This window comes from Peromyscus maniculatus, chromosome 6 (genome assembly GCF_049852395.1).
Source record: "Peromyscus maniculatus bairdii isolate BWxNUB_F1_BW_parent chromosome 6, HU_Pman_BW_mat_3.1, whole genome shotgun sequence".
Lineage (NCBI taxonomy): Eukaryota > Metazoa > Chordata > Mammalia > Rodentia > Cricetidae > Peromyscus > Peromyscus maniculatus.
Window position 1 is genome coordinate 122,143,171 of NC_134857.1, and position 22,368 is coordinate 122,165,538.

At 40.8% G+C, this 22,368-nt stretch overlaps 2 protein-coding genes across 3 annotated transcripts in view; both read left to right on the top strand.

The window, feature by feature from the left end:
* The window catches only part of LOC102905706 (guanylate-binding protein 3), a 141,196-nt gene that overhangs the window by 88,464 nt on the left and 30,364 nt on the right, over positions 1-22,368 (top strand). The window lies entirely within an intron of this gene.
* On the top strand, positions 2,745-21,644 carry LOC102906329 (guanylate-binding protein 2-like). 2 transcript variants are annotated; one of them, XM_076575073.1, is made up of 12 exons: positions 2,745-3,032; positions 3,449-3,630; positions 7,515-7,725; positions 8,226-8,353; positions 9,128-9,237; positions 13,042-13,238; positions 13,586-13,828; positions 15,234-15,514; positions 16,723-16,935; positions 18,661-18,763; positions 19,226-19,419; positions 21,017-21,644. In XM_076575073.1, the coding sequence occupies exons 3-12, from the start codon at positions 7,536-7,538 to the stop codon at positions 21,125-21,127; spliced, it is 1,770 nt and encodes a 589-aa protein (XP_076431188.1). In that variant the 5' UTR covers positions 2,745-3,032; positions 3,449-3,630; positions 7,515-7,535; the 3' UTR covers positions 21,128-21,644. The 2 variants fall into 2 exon arrangements, with proteins under 2 accessions (XP_076431188.1, XP_076431186.1); XM_076575071.1 differs by lacking the exon at positions 2,745-3,032 and having other exon boundaries at positions 3,191-3,630.

Genomic DNA, 22,368 nt, shown 5'->3' on the forward strand with positions numbered 1-22,368 from the left:
AAGCTACACTCAGCCGGTAGTGGTGGTGGTGGTGGCGGCGGCGGCGGCGGCGGCGGTGGCGGCGCACGCTGGTAGGATTTGCTGAAGGAGGCAGAGGCAGTAGGATCCCGAGTTTGAGGCCGGCCTAGGAGGCTTAGGAGAAGCTTTGGCCCGGACTGAACCACAAACAGTGGTGGGACCATGGAAGCAGTGGCTACTGCTCCACGTTGCCAGCTCCTTCTCATCATGTTGGTGACTGCAGTGATGCTGCTACCTGGGACGAAGGGTTTACTGCTGCTGGTTCAGAGAAGAATTGCCAGGACCATCGTGTTACAAGAAAGCATTGGCAAAGGTCAGTTTGGAAAAGTTTGGCAAGACAAATGGTGGGGAAAAATTGCTGTGAAGATTTTCTGTTCTAGGGAAGAATGTTCATGGTTCTGAGAGACAGACATTTATCAGACTGTGATTGCTCCAGACCACAGAGGAGGCAAAAAAAAAAAAAAAAAAAAAAAGAGTCTGCATGAAACCATGACCACGCCTAACAGTGACTTTGAAATCTTCAAAAAGATGACAGGATCCTACAACGATGATTCCACACGAACTATGATAAAGCCATTAAGCTGATTAACACCATGGAAAAATCGACTTTGGACTACAAACTGGTCAGGACAATTTCTAGAGGACTAGCTGAGATGATCCAGCCTGACAGACTACTTGAACAAGGACTTGAAACAAGCCCTGAACTTTCCTATTATGCAGAGACTGGACAAATGATACAGGACTTGATGATTAACCCAAAAATTTTCTTTTCAAGATTCCCTAAAGATATCTTCACCCCTAGAAAGCAAAAAGAAAAAGAGAATATAGATATGAGATAGATCATCGAATCTACTCTGAGAAAAAAGATAAAGAAATAATAGGATAAATAGGTAGATCATTGAATCTACACTGAAGAAAAAGGGGAAGATATAAAATTGACAAAAGGTAGACTACTGAATCTATTATGAAAAGAAAAAAGAGAGAATATGGATATGATAAGATAAAAAGGGAGATTATGGAATCTACTTTTAAAAAGGAACTACTTGTTTTAAATAAGATAAGTAATGAAAATTTTTTGGTCTGAGTTTATCAGATGTTACTGGACTGGACATTGTTAAAATATATAATGGAGGTTTTATTTGAATCTGTCAAATGTTAATGGACTAGATATCATTAATGTAATTTTTGGCTGTATATATTGTATATACTTATTGGATAGTTTTTCTTGTATTAGTTACAAGCTTTCTTTAATTTTAGACAAAAAGAGAGGAAATGTGGTGGTATTGTGTTCCCCAAAATATCGTGTACCTTAATAAACTTATCTGGGGTCAGAGAACAGAAAAGCCACTAGTTAGGCAGGGATAGCACACACCTTTAATCCTAGCATTCCAGAGATAGAAATCCCTCTGGATCTCTGTGAGTTCAAGGCCACATTGGAAACAGCCAAGCATGGTGACACACACCTTTAATCCCAGAAAGCCAGCCTTTAATCCCAGAGAGTGGTGGTAGAAAGCAGAAAGATATATAAGGCGTGAGGACGAGAAACTAGAGGCATTTGGCTGGTTAAGCATGTGGCTGGTTAAGCTTCAGGCTTTCCAGCAGCAGTTCAGCTGAGAGCCATTGGGATGAGCACACAGAAGCTTCCAGTCAGAGGAAACAAGACCAGCTGAGGATCCGGCCAGGTGAGGTAGCTGTGGCTTGTTCTGTCTCTCTGACCTTCCAGTATTCACCCCAATAACTGGCCTCAGGTTTGATTTTATTAATAAGAACTTTTAAAATTCCTGCTACAGATTTCACTAGTCCAAAAGGAAAATATACCAGCTGATTTCCCAGCATTTGATATGTGTAAAAAAACTCAGACTCACTTTCACTTTCAGTAATACTTTCTCTCCCTTTCTCCTGCCCTCCCTTCCTCCCTTCTGTCTCCTTCCTCCCCCCTCTTTTTCACCCTCCTCCCTCATGGTTCCCTCTCACTCTAACTTTTTATTTCTTTCCATCTTTGTGCTTTCACAGTATAAAGAAACGATTTTTAAACAAAATCAACTCTGGATTGCACAATCTCTTGCTACCTTTGTGCAGCTCAGTGGGGCAGGCAACTCACAAAACACACACTAACAGACCAAAACAGGACAGAAAGGTGACAGGAGAAAGGTGACTTCAGAACACACCCTCTTCAGTAATGCATCACCTTAGCTTCCTAAACATCCACAAAGACTCTGGAGTTAAACTGCACCGTTTATCATTCTCAAGTTGAGAAACTCCTGAGGCCTTCCCATCAGCATATCCCTCACTCCTGTCAATCGGTTGAGTCATTTCTTCCTGTTCAGTGTTTTTTACTTTCTTTTTATAAAGTTTTTTTAAAATTATTGTTATTAAGAGACTTTACATTCATTTTACATACCAACCATAGATTCCCCTCTCCTCCCTCCTCCTGCCCCCAAGCTTTCCCTTCCAACCCACCCCCTCTTCCCACCTCCTCCAAGCAAGGTCTCCCATGGGAAGTCTGCAGAGCCTGGTACATTCATATGAGGCAGGTCCAAGCCCTTCCTCCCAGCACCAAGGCTGGGCAAAATTGCCCACCATAGGTACTGGGCTCCAAAAAGCTGGCTCATGCACCAAAGATAGGCCCCAATCCCCTGCCTCCCTCCCCCTGAGCCAAACAGTTCAAGCTAAACAACGGTCTCACCTATCCAGAGAGCCTAGTCCAGTTCCGGGGGGGGGGGGGGGGGGGGGGGCGCTCCTCAGTGATTGGTCCACAGTTCATGCGTTTCCACTAGTTTGGCTGGTCTTCTCTGTACATTTTCCCATTTTGATCTCTATGTCCCTTGCTCATAGAATCCCTCCTCTCTCTCATTGACTGGACTCCTGGGATTGGCCTTGCACCTGGCCATGGCTCTCTGTATCTGCTTTCATCAGTCACTGGATGAGAGCTCTATGATGACAGTTAGGATATCTTATCACCAGAGTTGGCCAGTTCATCCTGAGTGAGGTAACCCAGACTCAGGACAAACATGGTATGTACTCACTCATAAATGGATACTAGATGTAAAAGCAAAGGATAACCTGACTGCAACCCACAGCTCCAGGGAGGCTAGCTAGCAGGGAGGACCCTAGGAAGGACACATGGATCGCCCAGTGAAGAAGAAATAGATGAGATCTACATGAGCAAACTGGGGGGAGAGGGGGTAATGGAGGGCAAGGGATGGGAGATGAGAACTTAAGGGAACAGGAGGTTCTAGCTGGAACAGGGACAGAGTGGGAGAGCAAAGAGATACCATGATAAATGAGGACATTACAGGAACAGGGAGAAACAGAGTGCAAGGGGAGTTCCCAGGAATCTACAAAGATGACTCCACCTTAGACGACTGGCAATAGCTGACTGTGTTTTTAGTTTCACTTTCACCTTCCTAAACACTGCTCTTTTATCAAGCTAACTCCTCCTAAGTTCTCTGGTGAAAATCGGGAACTTCCCAGGCTATTGCAGAGGGCGGAGACATCACAGTGCCTGTGAGAGAGGACAGAGCACTCGGCTGCCAGACGCACAAGGGAAGCCCACCGCACTCAACCCTTCACGCGGGCTGCTTTCTTTAAGACTGAAGGACATTGCTTCAGGTAAGACAGAGGTGTGGGTGGGAAAGGCTTTACCAGCCTGCTGCTTTACCCTGAAAAGACCTCTCCAAGGGAACCTGAACCTGAGACAGACAAGTGGGACAGATCACTTGAAACCCAGGGTTGTTGACAGAGGTACCTTTCACTCTTAGAGTCCCAGTCCCTATTATGGAGAATTTTTTAGGCTCTGGTAAGAGAGAGTCCACAGAGTGTGAGTTTTTGAAAGTTGACATTACTTTCTTGGTGCCATTTTACATCATCTTTACTGTCTAATGAAACTCAGACAAAATCCCTCTACTTGTTGCCAATGTCTGCCTATTGATAAAGTAAGTTAGGCTGCTTGGGTTTCTAAGAGACAAATCCCCCATTGATAATTTAGGAAGTTATAAAACCCTTGTATGTTTTTAATATATATGTGCATTCATTCTTTGAGAATTTCATATACATAATGTGTTTTTGACTGTGTATAATCCCTACTCGTTCCTCCTTCTCCTCCACCCCGCCCCCAGCTCTGTTCTCTTCCCAATCTCATTTCCTCATTGAGTCAAGTTATTGCAGGTCATTTCGGCATGGGCATAAGGCCATCTAGTGGAGTCTGGGTAGATTACCAGGGGCCACATCACTGAAGAAAACCAGTCCTCTCTCCCCCAGCAGTCATCAACTGCCATAGCTACTAAGTTAGCATGGGGCTTCCTGAGCCTCTCACCCATCCGTGGTGGAATTTCATGTAGGTTTTCTGTTTTTGTTGTTTTTGTTTTTGAGACAGGGTTTATCTTTGTAGCTCTAGTTGTCCTGGAACTTGCTCTGTAGTCCAGGCTGGCCTCAAACTGAGAAATCCACCTGCCTCTGCCTCCCAAGGGCTGGGATTAAAGGTGAGCACCACCACTGCCCGGCTTTACACAGGTTTTCTATAGCAGCCACAGCTGCTGGGACTTCATCAGTTCAAGACCCTACCATGTTCTAGAAAACACTGCTTCACCTTGAAGCAATAAATGTACTCAGTGTGATATTTATGCTATAAGTACCACTGTGCACTGAAAGGAACCAGAGCTTTAGAAGGAGTGCTCAACTCTAGGGCAGCACAGGAAAAATATGAGCTGGCTCTGAAAAAAAAAAAAAATCTGTGGTGGAGTGCCTAGAGCCATCCCCTGAGATGGGCAGGCCCCAGCAGAGGATGTAAGAAGTTGGTGGAGGACAGAGGTGAGCCAGGCCATGGTGGTGGGGAGAGTCTTGCAGCGTGACAGACTAGAAGCCAGAGTGTTTCTTTATTTATGCAGAATTTAATAAACAGGGATACATTCGTGATGTTCCAAAACATAGTTCATATCATTTTTGGTTTTGAACAAGTGTTTTACTACCTCTTGCTCATTTTTTAGTCATCACTAATAAACTATGACAGAACAGAGTTATCATTTCCAAACATTTTGCCTCAAGTTTTGACATCATTAATAAACATAGTTATCATTTTTACTCATTAACCCCATAAGCCAATTTTTAAGAATCTGGAGGCATATTACAGCCTATTCTCAGGCCAGTAGCTTTTGTGGCTACAAGAACAGTATCCCTAATAAAAATCCCCCAAGTATGCAACAGGTGGAGACAAAAACCAAAGGTGTCATGGTGGCCATCATGTGACTCAGCTTTGCTGGATCTTTGTCAAGCAGCTGTGCTGGCTTTATGACTTTTGCTGTTCCCATCACATATGTCTGTGGCAATGGAGGAAAGTACCACAGCACTGGGAATATGATGGAAGTCTGCCAGCCAAACACAGGATCCAACTGAAGAAGCTTCAGTGAACAAAGTGGACAAGACATGAACTAAAATAAAGAATGGTCACAAAGTACTAAGGCACACAGAATACAATAAATACTTAGGAGTCCATACTGATGCAACCAAATGAATGAATGAATGTAAGTAGGAGCAATACTCCTACTTGCAGTAGACCTCCAATTAGTAAGTATGTGGCATGGTAAGAGTAGATAGTCATCTTAAGTTAATGTTATAGTGGTTAATTTATAAGCTTAGATTATTAGTAGATGCTAAAAGTAGTTACCAACGTCCATGAAGTATGATAAAGGTAGATGTGCTGAGTTGTAAAAGTGTCTCTCCAAATGGCAACTTTAAAATTTTCTCCATGTTTTTGTTTTCACACTTAAAAAACATTTTAATTGGTGTACAATGTAATGGGCTTCATTAGGACATGTTAACCAATGTATATTATTGTTTCTCACCCATATTTGCTTCCCCAGTACACCCCATACCTCCTTACCTCAATTCCCTGGTACCTTTCCTCTCCCCAAATAGTTCCTATCAGGCTTTCATGGAACATTGTGTGTGGTGTATGTGTGTATGTAGACACATGCATCTAAGAGTATATGTGTGCCACTGTGCCTTGCTTTCTCCTGTCATACTTTTTCTCTTTTTTCATCCATCATTATCTCTCTCTTCTGTGCGGAATTCTTTCTTCTTTCTCATTCTTGCTCTTCTAACTTCATATGTGTCTAAACACATTTATAAACATATTTAACTATATATTAAAATTTAGATTTCATGTATGAGACAAAACATACAATGCTTCTTTTGCAGAGTCTGGCTTATTTTGCTTAACATAGTAATTTCTAGTTCCATCCATTATTTCTGCAAATGATATAACTTCATCCTTCCTTATGGCTGAATAAAGCTCCACTGGGTGTACATACTATGCTTTCATTTTTCCATTCATCTCTTGATGGACAGCTAGACCAGTTCCATAATGCAGCAATGAAATGAAGATGCAAATGTCTTTGACTTATAATCCTTCACACACACACACACACGCGCGCGTGCGTGTGTGTGTGTGTGTGTGTGTGTGTGTGTGTGTATACATACATATATTCATACATACATACATACACATACATACATATCTGGAAGTGGTAGTTCTAAGTTTTTTGAGAAACCTCCATACTGCTTTCCACCATGGCTGCCCAATTTATATTCCCACCAGCAATACATAAGAGTTCTCTTTCCCACACCCTGGGAAACACTTGTTATTTTTGTCTTTATGCTACACACTCTCAGTGGCATGAGAGGGAACCTTGATACATTTTTAGCCTGTGCTTCTGTGTAACTAAAATTTTAGACATTTTTCTAAATATTCATTTGCTGTTTGAGTGGTAATTTTGATTACAAAACAGTAGTAGTTCTTGGCAGGTAGCCCCTTAACTAAGAGACCACATTCAAAAAAGTATTATCAGAGCAAGTCATGTTAGAATCATTAATCCTTTGAAGATTGCAGAATATCAGTCCTATGATATTATTGCACAGTGTGTACCAATACAATTTTAAACTAGCATTGAGAAAATAACTAAAAAATATAACTGAGGGGTACTCTACAATATATCTGCAATACACTATTCTAGGATCTAAAGCAATGAAGGATAAAGAAAGAATAAGGATCTACTGAAGATAAGATAAAACTGAAGAGATGTAAGGATGAGTGAGGGATCTTAGATTAGATCACAAAGCAGGAAAAGGACATTAGTAAAAATGTTATTTAAGTAAAGAGGAGGTATAATGTATGCAGCTTCATTAAGGGTGTTGTAGAAATGCCAAAGGCCTAGTCAGTTACTACACTGATTGTATGTAAGATACTAGGATTGGACAAAGCTGGGGAAATGTTATATTCAGCCTTTTGAATCCACTATATAACTTTTCTGGTTATTAATGAATGTCAGATTAGTTGTATTTAACTAGGGAATAGTGGGCCAACCTATAGGACAACCATAAAGAACACAGAATTTTTAGAAGTATACCAAGAACACATTTCTAAACAGGAAAATTTTAGTACATACTATTATTGTTCCTCTCATTGACTAGAAATTGTTGTCCAATTACTTTTTCCTTAGAGACAAAAGAACACACTGGTCATGGCCTCAGAGATCCACATGCTGGAGCCCATGTGCCTCATTGAGAACACTGAAGAGCAGCTCACGGTCAACCAGGAGGCCCTGGGGATCCTGTCGGCCATCAAGCAGCCAGTGGTGGTGGTGGCAATTGTGGGCCTCTACCGCACAGGCAAATCCTACTTGATGAACAAGCTGGCTGGGAAGAAAACAGGTGAGTGCCACCAAGACAGCTGTGCTTGGTCCTTTCTGTTCACCCACCTAGCCAGCATCCTAAAAGCCAATGTGAGGAAGGGACACCAGAGAGAAGGAATGAACATGAAAGTGTAATGTCTATCCACCCGTGGAGTTTCTCTTTGTTGAATTATCCTCTACTCACTGCTTCTTTAAACAGCACTTTGTTTTCCAATTTAATGTTATAGGTATGTTTTAGAAAAAGAACAAATACATTCATTGAGAAAGTTAAAATACTTAATGATGAATTATAAAACATTTATTAGATTGTCCACATAGGAGGGACAAACTTCTAGCTCTATGGAATGAATGCATTGATCAGTATTAGACATTACAAATCCCCTAATTCTAGGGTAGAAATTAAAATCAATACTTGAAGTTGTTTTACTCTGTCAAATATAACTATATTAGTTTTCAACTCAACATCAGGAGCACCATTACGTACTCCCCTCCACATCCCATGCCCATTCTGTTTTGCAGGCTTCTCTCTGGGCTCCACAGTGCAGTCTCACACCAAGGGGATCTGGATGTGGTGTGTGCCTCATCCCCAGAATCCAGGACACACTCTAGTTCTGCTTGACACTGAAGGCCTTGAAGATGTTGAGAAGGTAAAATAAATCTTTCAGGTTCTACTTGTAGCTCATCAATAGCTTACCTTGCAGTATCTGTCCCACTCCCAGATTTATGCTTCTGAATAATTAAATGAATATTCTATTCTTCAACTTGGTCTAAGAGCCAAGAATAGTAGATCAGCATTTAGATGATAGCTAATGATACTTTAGTCTTTTTTTTTACCACCAAAGATTTTGATTGAAACTGCTAATGATACCCTAAACTTACCTAACATTCTATAAATATGACTGGCTATTCAATGTGGGACCATGATAAAAATACAATGTTTTCAGTTTCTCAAAAAATTGATAAAATGTGTTTTAAAAGAATGGTCACTTCCACAATGGACTGCCAGCAAAAGAATCATAATGTAAGATCTGCAACAACATCTTTGTTCATGGAGAATTACATGTCACTACTCTTTCCAAGCTGAGACAAATAAAATTATTATTGAAGGACCTTACTTTCACTAGTGCTAAATGTTCCACATATGTCCTTAAATAAAGCTCGGCATGCCTGTTTAGAGTTAGTAACTGATCAAGTGTGAATGTCCTTCATATTCTCATATACATGAGTGTCCATTGTCTTACTTAAATTATAGAGGATAAATTGAACATTCATAAAACCATTGTATAGGTAGAAAGTTATTATGTAGTGTAAATGACTTACCATAATGTCATGGCTAATGGGAGATAGACAAAGTCTCATCTTTGTCTACTTGACAGGATGGATAGTCTCTTAGTCACTCTTCTTCACTCACTGACCTGCAGGGAGACAACCAGAATGACTGCTGGATCTTTGCCTTGGCAATCCTCCTCAGCAGCACCTTCATCTACAACAGCATAGGAACCATCAACCAGCAGGCCATGGACCAACTGCAGTATCCTTTTGGTGTGGTCTAGAACAGTACTAAACCAAGGAAGGATAGCTTCATTATTTCAGAAGGTAGATAAGCAGGCAAGGACCTTAGTATTTCTAAGTCATTAACAAATCCCATTATACTCATCATGTGATTTTGCCTGTTTTCACTACAAGTTCAAACTTCTTAAGTCATACTTTGCCATTGACATAGTGGCACACTGTTGAGAACATCACTATCTAACTGAATATCCTGCATTTGTTCAAATCCTCAACATGATTTAGAATCCATGGTCTCACTATTATCATTATCTCTAAATATTACTTATCTCCTGACTACCCACTGAATGCTATAGGTAATATTTATCCTGCAATCTCACTACAGGATCTGAGACAATGATTGCTTGTTTTAATTTTTATTTTTTAATTATTAAATTTTTTTTCATTCATTTTACACACCAATCAAAGATCCCCCTCTTTGCTCCTCCTGCCCCTTTAGCTTCCCACTCCCAACCTATCCCCCACTCCCACCCACAAGAAGGCAAGGTCTCCCATTGGGAGGCACATCCAGTAGAGGCAAGTCCAAGCCCTTCCCCTTGCCTAAAGACTGTATGAGGTGTCCCATCATAGATAGTAGGCTCCAAAAAGCCGGTTCATGCACCAGAGATGGATTCTGATCCTACTACCTGGGGTTCCCAAAGCACATCAACCTACACAACTATCTGGCCATGCAGAGGGCCTAGTCCAGTCCCATGTAGGATCCCCAGCCATTGATCCAACTTTCATGAGTTCCCACTAGTTTGGTTTGGTCATCTCTGCAGGTTTTCCCATCATGATCTTGATGCACTTGCTCACAAAATCCTTCTTTTCTCTTTTTGACTGGACTCCTGGATCCAGTTTGGCTGTGGATCTCTGCATCTGCCTCCATCAGTCATTGGAGAAAAGCTCTGTGATGACAGTTAGGGTATTCACTGATCTGATCACTGGGATAAGCCAGTTCAGTTCAGGCACCCTCTCCACTATTTCTAGTAGCCCAAGTTGGGGTCATCCTTGGGGATTCCTGGCAATTTCCCTAGCCCTGGGTTTCTCGCTAGGTGATTGCTTTTTAGCCTGTACCTCCAGTGTCAGTCATTTATGTTTCTCCAATCTATAGCTCACAGTCATTTTTTCATTCTTCTGCTGTTGGAAAAATGACCTCCTTTGAAGCCAAGGCTCTCAGATCACATCATCTTTCTTTGTAGTCTTTTATCAGCCCCTTAGTCCACACAGACTTCTTTTGATGAAGATTTTAACCTCTACTATTCGGAGACTGGTAACCAATAGACACTGGTTTTCACGATTCTCTCCCAGTTCTTTCTCCTTATATCCTTTACTTCTACCTTTCCAATTACCTTTCTACGTCATTATCAATGCTGTCAGCATTTCTATGAACTTAACTTTGGGTATCATACTGTATTCTTTTTCATATCACTGTGCTCAATCTGAAGTCATATTATCTCATCTCACAGTAGCATTTCAAAAATCAGTTCTCTTCTTTTCTGAACCACTTGGTTCTTGCATCTACAACTTCATAACATTCAAATATTATTTTTTCCTCTGGCAAACTGTTCCATTTCCTTTGTTTACTCTGAATATCACAGCTCCTTAGTTACTTTACTTTTTCTCTTCATTCTCTACTCTTAGTCTCTAGGCAATATCATTCTATCTGAAGGGCTTCTGTGCACCTATGTTTCAGTCACCACCAAATATCTTTTTACAACTGTGACTGAATTCAAATTTTTACATCTTTACATAGATGTTTAAGAGATGATTTAATCTCCAATATTTCCTCAATCTTTCCCATTGTAGTAAATTCTCACATGTTCCACAAAGTCGCTCTGATCAAAATCTTAGAAATAATCTTGATTGTTTCCCTCATATCCTAGAAAGCATTAGTTCACATTTTAAACTCCATCAGCAAAGCTACTTCCCTAGACAGACCTCGTTATCCTCTCTCCATTGTCTCTAGTCTGAGTTTTCCTTGTTCTCTCTCAAAGACCAAGCTACACTTTTCCGACAGTCTTGACAGCCATTTGGAATCCTGACAATGTGATCTTTTGAAATACCATCATATCTACCTCCTCTACATTCAAAATCCATCACTAGCTTCCTACTTAGTAGAAAACAAACTTGAAACTTCTTACTTTGCCCTTTAAAACTTGGATGTCCTGACACTTATTTCTTTAACACTTGTACTGTATGCACTGGAGCTCATATGCATGTCAGATACACTCATGTTTTTATATCAAAGGGTTTCTGACTACTATCTGAAATGTTCTCCAAGTAGAAGTTTCAAAGGTTTCATTTGTATGTATTTGTGAAAATGAAGTGCTTGCTAAGACCAGAGGTATCGTGTTTCCTGAAACTTGAATCTGGAAAACTGAACCCGGGTTCTCTGCAGGAACATTAACTGCTCCTAACCACTGAGCCATCTCTCCAGCTTCTCCACTGGAGCTTTCATGGATGACTCCTCTAATTCTTTTAGATTTCTGCTAATCAAGGACCTCAGAAAGCACATGAAGTTCTCTGAGTAACCAGAAATACACAACTATTCTCTAGTCTTTAGGCCAAGGCCTTTTGGTAGTAAATATCTGAGATTTTAAAATATTTTATTTACTTGTTTTTGTTTCTGTATTCATCTGTTACAATGTAAGCTCTATGATGGTAGTGTCCTTTTATTTATCTTAAAAATTATTCCCTGTGACTGTGCCTGATTCATAGCAGAGGCTCAATAGATATTTGCAAATGATTGAATTCTATGAATAATTGAATTCTGTGAATGAATGAGCTAATGTCCTAGTTTTCTTTCTTTTGCTGTAGTGAACATTATGACCCAAAGCAAACTGCAGATGAAAGGGTTTTTTGGTTTACATGTTACAGTCTACCACCAAGGGAAGCCAAGACAGAAATCGAGAGACAGAGACTAGAGCAGAGGCCTAGAAGGATCTCTGCTCAGTGGCTTGCTTCTTGTGGCTTGCTCGGCTACTTTTCGTATATAGCCAGCGACCACCTATCTAGGGATGGCACCACACACTGTGGGCTGGGCCTTCTTGCATTAATTAATGATTGAGAAAATGTCCCCCCAGACATGTCCACAGTTCAGATAATTATTCTTCTCATGGGTCTCCAATTGTGTCAAGTTGATAAAAACTAACCACACAGCTAAAAAACAAAACAAAAAAACGGATGCAGAGATCCACGGCCATGCCCCAGGTGGAGCTCCGGGGGTCCAATCGTCGAGAAAGAGGAGGGACTGTATGAACGAGAATTGTTGAGACCATATTTGGAAAAAACACAGGGACAAATAGTCAAACTAGTGGAAATACATGAACTATGAACTAATAGCTAAGGAGCCCCCAACTGGATCAGGCCCTCTGGATAAGTGAGACAGTTGATTAACTTGAACAGTTTGGGAGGCCCCCAGGCAAAGGGACCAGGACCTGTCCTTAGTGCATGAGCTGGCTGTTTGGAACCTGGGGCCTGTGCAGGAACACTTTGCTCAGCCTGGGCGAAGGGAGGAGGGGACTGGACCTGCCTCGACTGAATCTACCAGGCTGAGCTGAATCCCCAGGGGAGTCCTTGCCCTGGAGGAGATGGGAATAGGGGGTGGGCTGGGGGGAGGACAGGGGGGGCCTGGTGGAAGGAGGACAAGGGAATCCATGGCTGATATGTAAAATTAAATTAAATTATAAAATAAATTAAAAAAAACATTAATTTGGGGAGGCACTAGTTTTTTTTTATCATAAAAGGATAAACCCATTTTTGTTTTCTTAATTTAACATCTCAGCTATGTGACAGAGCTAACTGATCTTATCAAATCAAAGTCATTACCTGAGCAGGATGGGGTAGACGACTCAGCTAACTTCGTAGGCTTCTTTCCAACATTTGTGTGGGCGCTGAGAGATTTCTCCCTGGAGCTGGAAGCTAATGGAAAACCCATCACTGCTGATGAATACCTGGAACGTTCACTGACCCTGAAAAAAGGTACAGGGGCTTGGTGGAATGTTCTGACAAAAAGAGAAAACAGTTTCATCAATGTCATTTCTGCACTGTTGGCAAAGGTCTTGACTGTGTAGCTGTGTTTTCCTGGCAGTTGTTATGGGAAATGAAACACAGCTTCACTTAATCTTTTGGACTCTGTGTAAAATTTCACAAGCTACATCTTCTTAGAAAAAGGTGTTTTCTTTCTCATGCCTTTAAGTTTGTATCACTCATTCTGTATTACTTGTTTTCCAGCCTTACATAGGCGTTGTGGAAGTTATGGAACTGGAAGTGTCATATATTAAAGTAATTCATTTGAAGTTTACTATATCTAATTTTCATTTTTGCAGGATCTGATATGAAAATTAAAAGTTTTAATGAGCCTCGGCTATGCATCAGGAAGTTCTTCCCAAAGAGGAGGTGCTTTGTCTTTGACAGGCCTGCTCAGAGGAAGTATCTTTCCAAACTAGAGACACTTAGAGAGGAAGACCTGAGTGATGAATTTGTGGAACAAGTTGCAGAGTTCACCTCATACATCTTCAGCTCTTCTGATGTCAAGACTCTGTCTGGTGGCATCATAGTCAATGGGCCACGTAAGCCATCCCTTCTACTTCCTACCTGGACTTCTGTTCTGCTCATTGTAGGATACTTCACTGAAAATGTAATGCATGTATCACATGATGGAATTTACTTTGGAACTAAAGCCATTTCTGACCATCTCAAATCGTAATAGCAAAGGGGAAAGAGAGAGAAACTAACTAGAATCTAATTCAACCCTAGAAGCCTTTCCCCTCACTTGCTTTTTTCCACTTATAAAAAGGATTGCTAAAAGTCAGAAAAATGAAAATACTATGTTTATGGAGTTTGCCATTAAGGGCTACAACTTTCATGTAAAAACAAAATGTTTACTAATGACTTTAAAAAGCCAAGTATTGGGTCTAATGAGGGGTAAAGAGATGTGGTTTCTATCTTCCTTCCAGCACAATACAACCAAAAGACACCTTAGAAGTAAACAAAAATAAACCCCAAAATTCATAGTGATAAGTAATATTTCACATAATTAATAAAAAATAAGGAGTTGCTACATGGGATCCAGAGGTCTAAGCAAGTGGGACATAAGTCCATGGGGTCTGAGAACACATTGGTTTTTTAAGCTGAGTAAGGTGAGAAGTTGAAATGGATAAGAGTTACCCAGAAGGAGAGAGGGTAATACCTGAGGTACTAAGGTAACAGAAGAAGGCCCAAAGCAGGACACAACTTTCTGACTTCAAAAAGTAAGAGTCAAGTGCCTGAAAGAAGAGAGTGGATGAGAGAATCCCCCATTGAAGAAGTCTGGAATGGTGATGTCCTGAAAAGACAGGAACATTATTTAAGGAAATTTCAGTTGGTTTAAGCTCTGTGGAGGATTTGGAAGGCAGGGATTCTGGAAGACAAGGTAAATTTTTCTAGTTTAATGTGTAACTCTCTTGAATATTGTGTATACAATATACTGTGGTGCTATAAAGGGGCAAAACAGATTCCTGGAGTGTGATGCTTTCAATCAACCTAGATGGTTTGTTCATCTACTTACAGCTTTGTGGGAGTGTGCCTGGGTTGATCCCTTTTTACAGACTAGAGACAGGACTAGAAAGATGCACCACTTTAAAAACAATAACAACAAAACCAGAAAAAAAGAAAAGCTGACACTTTGGCTTTTAAAAAAAAGTCAATGAAAAATAAAAGGGTTTAGGCTGAGAGGAAAGAAAAAGAGTGAGAAGAGAAAGAAGGGTAATAAAGGAAGAAGATTTGATATCACAACTCTCCTACCCTAATGCTAGAAGCCACTAAATTAAACATCTATCTTTGGAACAAATGAAGGAGAATGAAAAAGAGGGTTTAATATCCTCTGGATCTTAAAGTTAATAAGTTAGTATAATGCTATTCTTTGTTAGAGGATCTTGAAAGCTATAGAGTGCTCTTTCTACCAACTGACAGCCAATTTCTTAACTTTTTTGGTAGGTTTACAGAGTCTGGTGCTGACCTATGTCAATGCCATCAGAAGTGGAGAACTACCCTGCATGGAGAATGCTGTCCTGACTTTGGCCCAGATAGAGAACTCAGCTGCAGTGCAAAAGGCCATTGAGCACTATGAAGAACAGATGAACCAGAAGGTCCAGCTGCCCACGGAAACTCTCAAAGAGCTGCTAGACCTGCACAGGCCCATTGAGAGAGAGGCCATTGAGGTCTTCATGAAGAATTCTTTCAAGGATATAGACCAAAAGTTCCAGAGGGAATTAGGGGTAAGAAAAACATGGGCCTTTTCTGGTATGAGCATTGTCCTTGGTCTCCAAGACAGTAACACTCGGTGATGTGCACAGGTTTGCAATGATTATTGAAAGATTAAATTCTGCTGGACTTTGGTCAAAAAGCATGACACTAGAACGACACACACACACACACACACACACACCATTTTTGTTTGTTTCCCCACCCTGGAAACCATTTTCCAGTCACTGAGGGAATTAATTACACGACTACATTTACAAAGGATTATTTCATTTACTTTTCATAATATGATATTTTTATTCCTTGAGAATTTTAGATATAATGTGTTTTTATCATATTCACTCCTAATGTAGCTCTTATTGTTAAGAAATACTACTGCTTTTGTGCTCCCCACTAGTAATGAGAAAACAATCATAAGAATGTTTATAGATTTGCTGTTTGATCAGTGGCAATGGTTCTCAGATTATCAAGGCTGGTTTCACAAAGGACATGTGGCTTCTTTCAGAAGTTATGGTAAAACAGGGGAGTCAATGCCAATAAGAAATCAACTACTCTCCAACCTAAAGGATATAAGTGAGTTGATATTTAGTTACTTGCTTGATGTCATATGGAGCAACAGCTCTTCCATTATGCTTTCCAAACACTGACATGCTTATCATATCCTCTTCAGTGCTTTCATTGGCTGTGCAGTAAGAGAATACAGGGAAATATTCCTGTATTAAAGAGCATTGCATAGTCAATTACCCTTTACTGAGTGTTTCTGTAGAGTCCTGGGGCTTAATACCCTGTATCACCTCGTACAGTCTGACAAGAAACCTCTGAGATTGGTGGTGTTACCTCACCCTTATAGACAAGGAAACTTTAGTCTACTAATAACATGTTCATGAAGCCACAAAACCAAGTGGGTTCAGGAAGCCCACACAGGCTTGCCTAGCTCTAAGTTTTATAATCTGAAGTATTCCTTAATTGGTGACTTCAGTAGATAGAGGCTTCCTGTGAATCAGTGTCTGTGCTCTGGCAATATCTCTTAATCAGGAGAGCAGAGAGCAAGGCCTCTATGAAATCAAAATTGAAGGGTCAATTTCTGCAGCCAGCACCCTCCTCAGGGGTACCTTGGATATCACAGTGAGGTGAAGGGCGTGGCCCCATTTAGACATTCTCCAGTAGTCTGTTGTGTTATCTCCCTACTCTTAACCATCTGTGTGACTTTGTCCTTCCCCAGGACCAGCTGGTAGCAAAGCGAGATGCCTTTGTTAAGAAAAACATGGACGTGTCATCAGCTCGTTGCTCAGATTTGCTGGAAGATATTTTTGGACCTCTGGAAGAAGAAGTGAAGCAGGGGACATTTTCTAAACCGGGAGGTTACCACCTCTTTCTTCAAAAGAAACAAGAACTAGAGAAAAAGTACAATCAGGCTCCTGGAAAGGGGCTCCAGGTAAACTGAGTGATTGGTACCATGTTAAGGTGCTTAGTGAGGTGTCTCTTCCAAATGGCAGAGAGAACAAGGAAGGTGCAGTGGGGTTGATGGAGAGTGTCCTTGTCTTACATCCATCTAGGCAGAGAGCCAACCTTGAGACAGATAGCAGCTTTCTTGTTGGAAGCACAACAGGACCTCTCAGAAATGCTTGGGGATTCATTCTTCACTCAGCCATTCAATCATCAAATCGTCTAAAATGATTGATTTGGCTTGTGTGTTGAGGGCTTCTCAGGTTGCTAGAGACAAGAGGATTAACCAAAAAAGAAAAACTAGTTAAAAGTTACGTTCATTCAGAGCACTTCAAGAGTGAAGTACTTTTAAGCCCATGGACAAATGACATTGAGCTGTTAGCACTTAGATAGCTCTGCCTGCTCTGTGCTTCAGAAACTTATTCTCTTCATTCTTACAGCCTCACACAAACCATGCATTATTAGCGTGTCATAAAGAGAAACAGAAAACAAGGCAGAGCGGAGCACAAGGCTCATGTAAGATCACCCAACTGAGGAGCAGTAACTCTTGGATGCAATGCCAGCTAGCCTCATCTGTATCCCTCAGGTCTAGACTACTCTACACTGATAATAGGGTTGAAGATTAGGTTTGACTTTGTGTTGTTCACAAACAGCAATGTCTTTTAAATGGTTGAGTATTTCTTCTTTTTCTTCTGGGCAATAAGTCACATAGGAAGAATCCAGTGCTGCTGTGGTGGCTCCACGACCTACTTGTTCCCTCAACTCTTTGTTCTCCAGCACGTTAGTCCAGGGCCTCCATCTCCAAGCTGCTTCCATGCTCTAGGATAGCTGCTAGAGAGTCAGCCTTTATTTCAAATTTATACCTGGGAACAAAAAGGAGGGACAAAAGGACAAAAGGGTGGTTCGACTCCTCTCAAAATCTCTAAGGCACACCATGACACTTTTCTGATTATATGCCTTTCATAAAAATTGAATCCCATAGGCACCCCAGACTTACAAGAGATACTGTATTTTACTGTTTTGATAAACCATGAGGTAAAGATTTAGCAAACTGTTCAAAAAAGTTAGACAAATAGACAAGTGGACATTCTGGGGATGGAAATTTCAAACAACAGAGCTAGTCCATAAGAGTAAATTAATGTATATATGAGGCATAGCAAGAAACCTGATGTTCTGAGAGATGGTAGGCAATGCAGAGATTAGCAAGAGGGAAAGAAGGCCACAATCCAGACAAAGAGCATCTTGGAGGACACTGAAAACTGCTTGATGCTCATTTGGATGAGCTATAATGTCATCTTAGATCATTGGAATAATATGACTGTTCTTAAACATGACAAAGTTCTGGCTACTCTGAGATAAATAATCTGCAGCAGTCAAGAAGCAAGATCTGGGGCTGTGAGACTTACATGCAACAGACAACAAGCAAAGGCTGAGGTTATATTTTTTGAATCTAAAACCAACATAATCAGCTTATGGTTACATAAGAGATGTATGTGAAGCAGATAAGAAAAGAGATCACAGACACAAGTAGTTCAAAAGATTTAGTAGATCTAAAAGATGGGGCTATGGAAAGGATCAGATTTGGGGCGGTGATCTCTAAGTCAGCATTAGGTCCACTGAACATAAGAAGCTATTTGAATTGCTACTTAGCTGGTAACACTAATGTCAGTTAACAGACACATTGACTTGTCTTCAACTTATTCTGTACAACTAGGCAGAAGAGATGCTGAAAAAATACTTTGAGTCCAAGGAGGATGTGGCTGAAACACTTCTAAGAACAGATAAGTCACTCACAGAAGCAGCAAAGGAGATTGAAGGTAAGAGGTGCTGAAGAGATTCCAGATGTTGGAAGCTCTTGATGCATTTATCAATAGTGGCCCATATGAAATCATCATTGCAGAGAAAGAATCACAACTATCATTCACAGTGTTTTGTTTTTGAACTGGTTTATATGGTTATCTGTTTCCTTATTAATTGTTTATTTCCTACAAAAATCACCACAAGAAATCTCATCAAAGACAATGAGGATTTGTTTGTTTGTTTGCTTGTTTTTGTTTTTAGGGACAGGGTTTCTCCTTGTAGTTTTGGTGCCTGTTCTGGATTTCGTTCTTTAGACCAGACTGGCCTCAAACTCATAGAGATCTGCCTGCCTCTGCCTCCTGAGTGCTGGGATTAAAGGCGTGCGCCACCCCCACCCGGTGAGAATTTTTTTGAAGGAGAGAAAAAACAAAAGTAACTCATAAAATTTAAACCTCGTATTCTTTGCGTTTCCTCCTCAGTGGAACGGATAAAGGCTGAAACTGCTGAAGCTGCCAACAGAGAGTTAGAAAATAAGCAAAAGAAGTTTGAGCTGTTGATGGAACAGAAGGAAAAGAGTTACCAGGAGCACGTGAAACAGCTGACTGAGAAGATGCAGAAGGAACGGGAGCAGTTAATAGCAGAGCACAATAAAATAATATCTCACAAACTTCAGGTACTTGGTCACATCATCTCTGTAAGTTCCTGTGCCCCAGTCAAAAATAAGTGTATCAGAAAAAAAAGAAAGAAAGAAAAAAAAAAGTGTATCAGGGGGCTGAAAACACAGCTCCTAGTTGAGAGCATTTATTGCTCTCAGCATCCCACACAGTGGCTTACAACAGTCTGTAACTCTAGTCCCTCTTCTGGCCTCTGCAGATATTGCACACAAGTGGTCACATGTACATACTTTGCAAGCAAAACACTCATACATTTAAAATAACATAAATAAATCTAAAAAATCAAACAAGAAAACCAAAATGCAAGTTTATCAGTAGGCTGAGGCAGGAGGATGACTGGTTCCAAGTCAGCCTGGGTTATGAAATAAGACCTTCACAATAAAGACTCCTGCAATACAGTAAATAGTTCAGATATGCTGATACATTTTCATCCCCTAACAACTTATCTCCAGCAGTGCCTAGTGAGTAAGAGCTGTTTATGGCTATATGAAATCCTTTATTAGACTACCCATAGACAGTGGCTAGGAATTAGTGCTGCTTCCCTGTCTCCTACTTATTTCCATCTAATAACTCAGGACTTATTTTGTGCTAGATGGAGACAATGTAATTTTATGACACATGAAGTAATTGCTTTTCATCAGAATGAATGATAAAATATCCAGCTTATTTTCTCCACTAAATGGAACCTATGGGAATTTCATTTCTGCCACACCTAACATGATCTTGTCTCTGGAAGCATCCTAATAGCAAGATTCCCTAACCACCTACCCACTCAAACACGGTGGTTAAGTACTCAAATTGCAGTACTCGCCTGTTATTTGTGCATTCCTCTGCATCAGTGCTGAATCTCCCTGGTGACCCAGTACATCCCGTGAGGATTGCAGACCCTAGTTGCTTCAATATATTTCTGTCATCGCCGGGTGGTGGTGGCGCATGCCTTTAATCCCAGCACTTGGAGGCAGAATCAGGGGAATCTCTGTGAGTTTGATGCCAGCCTGGTGAGATCCAGGATAGGCAACAATACTACACATAAAAACCCTCTCTCTCTCTATATATATATATATATTTCTGTCACTAAAGTTTTGGACATGTACTAAATTCCTTGATTGAACACCTGCCCTAATTCTGAGTCAAGCAGTGACCTTCCACTTGCCTGCATTCATCTTTCTTACCTTCTTAGATGTGTTTGAGAGTCCACACCACACGATTCAGGAGAGGAGGCAAGAAAGAAGAAGGAAGCTGTTGTTTTTACAGGGAAAAAAAATGTATTTTACATAAGTCAAAAGACCCAAGAATTGGACCTGAGAGTTGGGCCACTGGTGTTTTAGGAACTGTTAGACAACATTTCTAAAGCTGGAGAAAGCATAGGAAATGTATCAGCTTGCATGGCAGATAGGAGGGAGAGGGAGAGGGAGAACAGGGGAGGAGAAGAGAGGGAGAGGGAGGGAGAGGAGAGAGAGAGAATGGAAGGCAGGAAAAGGCTTCAAGAAAAACACCCAGATTCCTCCAGGAATTAATGTAACTACCACAGGAGAGTCTTAGACCCTCCGAGGAATGTGGGAAGCTGTCTGAGTTCAGTCCCCATCTCTATTTTAGGAGCAGGAACGGCTTCTCAAGGAAGGATTCCAGAATGAGAGCAGGAAACTTCATCAAGAGATCGAGAGCATCAAGAGGAGGCGCCCACCTCAGAAATGCACCATACTCTGAAAGTCTGGGGTCCAAACCTCTCAGCCCAGCTACCTTTCATCAAGGAATATGATGACAAGAACCTGCAGGGTTTGAAACATCTCTTATTAAACTTATAATTCACTTCACCTGTAACTCTAGTCTGTGGTCACTGTGTGACCACTGGGCACTGTCAGAAGAAGTTCCCCTCTGTGCAAAATGCATATATGAGCAGAAGATCTGCCTTCCATGTTTTAGAGGTCCTCTTGACCTGCACCATGCCCAAGATATATGTGTTTCTCTTTTATAATCTTAACTTTTCCTCTTTTCTACTGTATAGCGTCTACAATCACAGAGCAGGCAACTCTTAATTAACTCTCAAAATCCTTTTCATTTCTCTGAGGACTCTGATTTCTTTCTTTTTTTTAAACTACTCTTCCTTCAAAAACTAAACCCCACCTCCATTTTCCCTTTTATTTCCCCACTGTGACATCCTATCTTGAAGTTTCTCAGGATAAATGTCTTGTACAAGTTAATAAAAAGTATTAGCCCACTGTAACTGTTTCAGAATATGTATTTTATTCATCTTCCCAATAAGGAAGTAACAGGATCTTCTAATAAACTAAAAAGTTACTCAATTTTTGTTTGTTTGTTTTTTGAGACAGGTTTCTCTATGTAACCATGGCTGTCCTGGATCTCACTCTGTAGACCAGGCTAACCTCGAACTCACAGAGATCCACCTGCCTCTAAGTTACTCAATTTTAACATCATGAGGTCTCACCCAGGCACTCCAGTATGTTAGGGCACCTGCTCCCTGTCTATTTCATTAAGTATAATGCCATCACCCAAAGATGATGTTGAAGTCATTGGTCTCATCACCCCCATGGGATGCAGAAACAAAACCACCATCGGTATGTACATTTTTGGCTGGTACTCATATCAAACCCAGGGCTGTGACAAGGCACTTTGATTAAACCTTAACTCCCAGAACAACAACCGTAGGTATAAAGTTTTCTTGATATAGGTTTGAATGCAAGCTGGTAGCACTATGTGTGCTCATAGAAATGGCTCCGTATCTACACCTGGGTAATCAGGAATCCCTGTCTGTTTCTGTGTTGGATCAGATACAGGGCTTTAGATGCTACTCAGTGGGTAGCACAACAGGAGAGTTGATTACTTAGCACTGGAAACCAAGTCTGGGAAGTGGAAACCTCATTTATTGAAAGTTGACTCACACACCAATGTTTATTCAGAGTGTGTATTATAGTGCTGGTGATGTAGCT